The sequence below is a fragment of the Nerophis lumbriciformis genome, linkage group LG17 (assembly GCF_033978685.3).
Source record: "Nerophis lumbriciformis linkage group LG17, RoL_Nlum_v2.1, whole genome shotgun sequence".
Classification (NCBI taxonomy): domain Eukaryota; kingdom Metazoa; phylum Chordata; class Actinopteri; order Syngnathiformes; family Syngnathidae; genus Nerophis; species Nerophis lumbriciformis.
This window is the reverse complement of record NC_084564.2, coordinates 8,040,001-8,047,500: the sequence shown is the minus strand read 5'-3', so window position 1 is coordinate 8,047,500 and position 7,500 is coordinate 8,040,001. Positions and strand designations below refer to the sequence as shown.

The following is a 7,500-nucleotide window of genomic DNA, read 5'->3' as shown; positions in this document are numbered from 1 at the left end:
TGTCATGCCACATCGTTTAAGCAGGTGTCATGCCACATCGTTTAAGGTGTCATGCCACATCGTTTAAGCCGGTGTCATGCCACTTTGTTTAAGGTGGTCACCCCACATCGTTTAAGGTGTCACGCCACATCGTTTAAGCCGGTGTCATGCCACATCGTTTAAGGTGTTATGCCACATTGTTTAAGGTGTCATGCCACATCGTTTAAGGTGTCATGCCACATTGTTTAAGGTGGTCACCCCACATCGTTTAAGGTGTCATGCCACATCGTTTAAGCCGGTGTCATGCCACATTGTTTAAGGTGTTATGCCACATCGTTTAAGGTGTCATGTCGCATTGTTTAAGGTGGTCACCCCACATCGTTTAAGGTGTCATGCCACATCGTTTAAGCCAGTGTCATGCCACATCGTTTAAGGTGGTCACCCCACATCGTTTAAGCCGGTGTCATGCCACATCGTTTAAGGTGGTCACCCCACATCGTTTAAGCCGGTGTCATGCCACATCGTTTAAGCCGATGTCATGCCACATCGTTTAAGCCGGTGTCATGCCACATCGTTTAAACCGATGTCATGCCACATTGTTTAAGCCGGTGTCATGCCACATCGTTTAAACCGGTATGCCACATCGTTTAAACCGGTGTCATGCCACATCGTTTAAACCGGTGTCATGCCACATCGTTTAAGGTGTTATCCCACAACGTTTAAGGTGTCATGCCACATTGTTTAAGCCGGTGTCATGCCACATCATTTAAGGTGTCATGCCACATCGTTTAAGGTGTCATGCCACATCGTTTAACGTGTCATGCCACATCGTTTAAGGTGGTCACCCAACATCGTTTAAGGTGTCATGCCACATCGTTTAAGCCGGTGTCATGCCACATCGTTTAAGGTGTCATGCCAAATCGTTTAAGCCGGTGTCATGCCTCATTGTTTAAGCCGGTGTCATGCCACATCGTTTAAGCCGGTGTCATGCCACATCGTTTAAGCCGGTGTCATGCCACATCGTTTAAGGTGTTATCCCACAACGTTTAAGGTGGTGTCATGCCACATCGTTTAAACCGATGTCATGCCACATCGTTTAAGCCGGTGTCATGCCACATCGTTTAAGCTGGTGTCATGCCACATCATTTAAGCCGGTGTCATGCCACATCGTTTAAGCCGGTGTCATGCCACATCGTTTAAGGTGTCATGCCACATCGTTTAAGGTGGTCACCCCACATCGTTTAAGCCGGTGTCATGCCACATCGTTTAAGCCGATGTCATGCCACATCGTTTAAGCCTGTGTCATGCCACATCGTTTAAGCCTGTGTCATGCCACATCGTTTAAACCGGTGTCATGCCACATCGTTTAAGCCGGTGTCATGCCACATCGTTTAAGGTGTCATGCCACATCGTTTAAGCCGGTGTCATGCCACATTGTTTAAGGTGGTCACCCCACATCGTTTAAGGTGTCATGCCACATCGTTTAAGCCGGTGTCATGCCACATTGTTTAAGGTGGTCACCCCACATCGTTTAAGGTGTCATGCCACATCGTTTAAGGTGGTCACCCCACATCGTTTAAGGTGTCATGCCACATCGTTTAAGCCGGTGTCATGCCACATCGTTTAAGGTGGTCACCCCACATCGTTTAAGCCGGTGTCATGCCACATCGTTTAAGGTGGTCACCCCACATCGTTTAAGCCGGTGTCATGCCACATCGTTTAAGCCGATGTCATGCCACATCGTTTAAGCCGGTGTCATGCCACATCGTTTAAACCGATGTCATGCCACATTGTTTAAGCCGGTGTCATGCCACATCGTTTAAACCGGTATGCCACATCGTTTAAACCGGTGTCATGCCACATCGTTTAAACCGGTGTCATGCCACATCGTTTAAGGTGTTATCCCACAACGTTTAAGGTGTCATGCCACATCGTTTAAGGTGGTCACCCCACATCGTTTAAGCCGGTGTCATGCCACATCGTTTAAGGTGGTCACCCCACATCGTTTAAGCCGGTGTCATGCCACATCGTTTAAGCCGATGTCATGCCACATCGTTTAAGCCGGTGTCATGCCACATCGTTTAAACCGATGTCATGCCACATTGTTTAAGCCGGTGTCATGCCACATCGTTTAAACCGGTATGCCACATCGTTTAAACCGGTGTCATGCCACATCGTTTAAACCGGTGTCATGCCACATCGTTTAAGGTGTTATCCCACAACGTTTAAGGTGTCATGCCACATTGTTTAAGCCGGTGTCATGCCACATCATTTAAGGTGTCATGCCACATCGTTTAAGGTGTCATGCCACATCGTTTAACGTGTCATGCCACATCGTTTAAGGTGGTCACCCAACATCGTTTAAGGTGTCATGCCACATCGTTTAAGCCGGTGTCATGCCACATCGTTTAAGGTGTCATGCCAAATCGTTTAAGCCGGTGTCATGCCTCATTGTTTAAGCCGGTGTCATGCCACATCGTTTAAGCCGGTGTCATGCCACATCGTTTAAGCCGGTGTCATGCCACATCGTTTAAGGTGTTATCCCACAACGTTTAAGGTGTCATGCCACATCGTTTAAGCCGGTGTCATGCCACATCGTTTAAACCGATGTCATGCCACATCGTTTAAGCCGGTGTCATGCCACATCGTTTAAGCTGGTGTCATGCCACATCATTTAAGCCGGTGTCATGCCACATCGTTTAAGCCGGTGTCATGCCACATCGTTTAAGGTGTCATGCCACATCGTTTAAGGTGGTCACCCCACATCGTTTAAGCCGGTGTCATGCCACATCGTTTAAGCCGATGTCATGCCACATCGTTTAAGCCTGTGTCATGCCACATCGTTTAAGCCTGTGTCATGCCACATCGTTTAAACCGGTGTCATGCCACATCGTTTAAGCCGGTGTCATGCCACATCGTTTAAGGTGTCATGCCACATCGTTTAAGCCGGTGTCATGCCACATTGTTTAAGGTGGTCACCCCACATCGTTTAAGGTGTCATGCCACATCGTTTAAGCCGGTGTCATGCCACATTGTTTAAGGTGGTCACCCCACATCGTTTAAGGTGTCATGCCACATCGTTTAAGGTGGTCACCCCACATCGTTTAAGGTGTCATGCCACATCGTTTAAACCGGTGTCATGCCACATCGTTTAAGGTGTTATCCCACAACGTTTAAGGTGTCATGCCACATCGTTTAAGGTGGTCACCCCACATCGTTTAAGCCGGTGTCATGCCACATCGTTTAAGGTGGTCACCCCACATCGTTTAAGCCGGTGTCATGCCACATCGTTTAAGCCGATGTCATGCCACATCGTTTAAGCCGGTGTCATGCCACATCGTTTAAACCGATGTCATGCCACATTGTTTAAGCCGGTGTCATGCCACATCGTTTAAACCGGTATGCCACATCGTTTAAACCGGTGTCATGCCACATCGTTTAAACCGGTGTCATGCCACATCGTTTAAGGTGTTATCCCACAACGTTTAAGGTGTCATGCCACATTGTTTAAGCCGGTGTCATGCCACATCATTTAAGGTGTCATGCCACATCGTTTAAGGTGTCATGCCACATCGTTTAACGTGTCATGCCACATCGTTTAAGGTGGTCACCCAACATCGTTTAAGGTGTCATGCCACATCGTTTAAGCCGGTGTCATGCCACATCGTTTAAGGTGTCATGCCAAATCGTTTAAGCCGGTGTCATGCCTCATTGTTTAAGCCGGTGTCATGCCACATCGTTTAAGCCGGTGTCATGCCACATCGTTTAAGCCGGTGTCATGCCACATCGTTTAAGGTGTTATCCCACAACGTTTAAGGTGTCATGCCACATCGTTTAAGCCGGTGTCATGCCACATCGTTTAAACCGATGTCATGCCACATCGTTTAAGCCGGTGTCATGCCACATCGTTTAAGCTGGTGTCATGCCACATCATTTAAGCCGGTGTCATGCCACATCGTTTAAGCCGGTGTCATGCCACATCGTTTAAGGTGTCATGCCACATCGTTTAAGGTGGTCACCCCACATCGTTTAAGCCGGTGTCATGCCACATCGTTTAAGCCGATGTCATGCCACATCGTTTAAGCCTGTGTCATGCCACATCGTTTAAGCCTGTGTCATGCCACATCGTTTAAACCGGTGTCATGCCACATCGTTTAAGCCGGTGTCATGCCACATCGTTTAAGGTGTCATGCCACATCGTTTAAGCCGGTGTCATGCCACATTGTTTAAGGTGGTCACCCCACATCGTTTAAGGTGTCATGCCACATCGTTTAAGCCGGTGTCATGCCACATTGTTTAAGGTGGTCACCCCACATCGTTTAAGGTGTCATGCCACATCGTTTAAGGTGGTCACCCCACATCGTTTAAGGTGTCATGCCACATCGTTTAAGCCGGTGTCATGCCACATCGTTTAAGGTGGTCACCTCACATCGTTTAAGGTGTCATGCTACATCGTTTAAGGTGGTCTCCGCACATCGTCTAAGGTGGTATGCCACATCGTTTAATGTGGTCGCTCCACATTGTTTAAGGTTGTCCCACTAATGCTAACTGTAAACATGCTATTATTAGCATTGTTATGTTAGCATGTTAGTTATCTCATTTAGCAGGTATAGTGTCATATATTTTGTTTTTTCATTCATGCTAACTGTAAACATGCTATTGTTAGCATTGTTATGTTAGCATGCTATTGTTAGCATTAGCATTTAGCTCATTCTCCTCATACTATCTGTTACTATCTGCCCAGTCTGCTAACTGTTAGCACTTCAGTTGCAAAACGTGCAAAAAAGCCCACACAAGATAAAAAAATGTCGGACCTCCGTCTCTGAAGGAGCCGCCGCGTTCGGAGACGTGAGCGGACGGCGGCGTGCCCTCACTGACCCTGGGCGAGCCGGGGGGGTCCTTGTCGCCGGGGGAGTCGGGCGGGGGGTCTCTGTCGCTGAAGCAGCGGGTGACGCTGCACTGCCTCTGCAGGCCGGCAGGCGACATGACGCCCTGCAAACGGCAGAAGCTGAGCGAGGCGTTCGTGGCGTCGGGAGAAATGTAAACTCACCTCTCGGACCTTCCTGAGCAGCTTCAGCCACAGCCTGCAGGAGGACAAGATACCATAGCAACTTTATTTATAAAGCCCTTTAAAAACAAGCACAGTTGAAGAACAAAGGGCTGTACACCACAAAGAAATAGAGGCAAAGGACAGACTAAAAAATAACATTTAGAACAGAAATAAAAATACACATTGAAAAAGCAAATGCAAATTACCCTAAGAACAATTTGTTGGATAAAAAACAGTTTAAAAAGTTAAAAGCTAACAACAGTTTAAAGTCTCATGCTCTATCCATCATCATCTACTTTTACTGAGTACACTAAAGTGCACACTTCACTTTTTAATAGAGATGTCCGATAATATCGGCCTGCCGATAAATGCATTAAAATGTAATATCGGAAATTATCGGTATCGGTTTTTTTTTCGGTATTATTTTTTTGGTTTTTATTTTTATTTTTTATTAAATCAACATAAAAAACACAAGATACACTTACAATTAGTGCACCAACCCAAAAAACCTCCCTCCCCCATTTACACTCATTCACACAAAAGGGTTGTTTCTTTCTGTTATTAATATTGTGGTTCCTACATTATATATCAATATATATCAATACAGTCTGCAAGGGATACAGTCCGTAAGCACACATGATTGTGCGTGCTGCTGGTCCACTAATAGTACTAACCTTTAACAGTTAATTTGACTCATTTTCATTAATTACTAGTTTCTATGTAACTGTTTTTATATTGTTTTACTTTCTTTTTTATTTATAATGTTTTTTAATTTATTTATCTTATTTATTTATTTATTTATTTTTATTTTTTTAAAAGGCCCTTATCTTCACCATACCTGGTTGTCCAAATTTGGCATAATAATGTGTTAATTCCACGACTGTATATATCGGTTGATATCGGTATCGGTAATTAAAGAGTTGGACAATATCGGAATATCGGATATCGGCAAAAAGCCATTATCGGACATCCCTACTTTTTAACACATGTTAATATTAGCATGCTGGCTTTTTTTGTGCTCATTTTGAAGGCATAAATTAGCGCTAAATATTTTGTTACTCAGCGAATGATAGCTGTTAGCATGCTAACTTTAGTGTGCTACATTTTTTTTTGTTGCTGATTGTTTAAGTACTGTATAAACCTTGGTCATATTTTGGTACTTGATGCCTGCTAACGTTAGCATGCGAGCATTTTTTATTTTTTTTCATTTCAGGTACGCATCTGTGAGTAAAATGTTTTGCTACTTGACGCATGCTACTGTTAGCATGCTAGCTTTTTGAGCTAATTTAATGTCATATATTTTGTTTTTCACTAATAACTGTAAGCACGCTATTGGTAGCATGTTAGCATAGTGCTGTTTGCGTGCTAGCTTCTTTTTATAGCTATTTAACAGGTAGTGTCATATATGTTGGTATTTCACTAATGCTAACTGTAAGCATGCTATTGTTAGCATGTTAGCATAGTATTGTTAGCATGCTAGCTTTTTTAGAGCTAATTTAGCAGTCATACACCTTAGTGTCATATATTTTGGCTAATGTTAGCATAGTACTGTTAGCATGCTAGCTTTTTAGCTAATCTAGCAGATATACACCTTAGTGTCATATATTTTGGTATTTCACTAATGCTAACTGTAAGCATGTTATTGTTAGCGTGTTAGCATAATACTGTTAGCATGCTAGTTTTTTTTTTAGATCATTTAGCATGTATACACCTCAGTGTCATATATTTTGGTATTTCAATATTGCTAACTGTAAGCATGCTATTGTTAGCATGTTAGCGTGCTAGTTTTTCTTAGATAATTTAACAGCTATACACCTCAGTGTCATATATTTTTGTATTTCACTAATGTTAACTGTAAGCATGTTATTGTTAGCGTGTTCGCATTGCACTGTTAGCATCCTAGCTTTTTTAGCTAATTTAGCAGATATACACCTCAGTGTCATATATTTTTGTATTTCATTAATGCTAACTGTAAGCATGCTATTGTTAGCATGTTAGCATTGTACTGTTAGCGTGCTAGCTTTTTTTAGCTAATTTAGCAGATATACACCTCAGTGTCATATATTTTGGTATTTCACTAATGTTAACTGTAAGCATGTTATTGTTAGCGTGTTAGCATAGTACTGTTAGCATGCTAGCTTTTTAACTAATCTAGCAGATATACACCTTAGTGTCATATATTTTGGTAATTCACCAATTCTAACTGTAAGCATGTTATTGTTAGCGTGTTAGCATAATACTGTTAGCATGCTAGTTTTTTTTTAGATCATTTAGCAGATATACACCTCAGTGTCATATATTTTGGTATTTCACTAATGTTAACTGTAAGCATGTTATTGTTAGCGTGTTAGCATAGTACTGTTAGCATGCTAGCTTTTTAACATATCTAGCAGATATACACCTTATTGTCATATATTTTGGTATTTCACTAATGCTAACTGTAAGCATGCTATTTTAGCGTGTTAGCATAA

At 43.0% G+C, this 7,500-nt stretch overlaps 1 protein-coding gene across 1 annotated transcript in view; it reads right to left on the bottom strand.

The window, feature by feature from the left end:
• Nucleotides 1-7,500, bottom strand: part of LOC133614181 (uncharacterized) — a 17,181-nt gene that overhangs the window by 2,405 nt on the left and 7,276 nt on the right. Inside the window, exons 3-4 of the mRNA XM_061972005.1 lie at nucleotides 5,030-5,063; nucleotides 4,794-4,971 (exon numbers count right to left, since the gene is read on the bottom strand). Of these exons, the coding sequence (XP_061827989.1) occupies nucleotides 4,794-4,971; nucleotides 5,030-5,063 (212 nt within the window). The remainder of the gene's footprint in view (nucleotides 1-4,793; nucleotides 4,972-5,029; nucleotides 5,064-7,500) is intronic.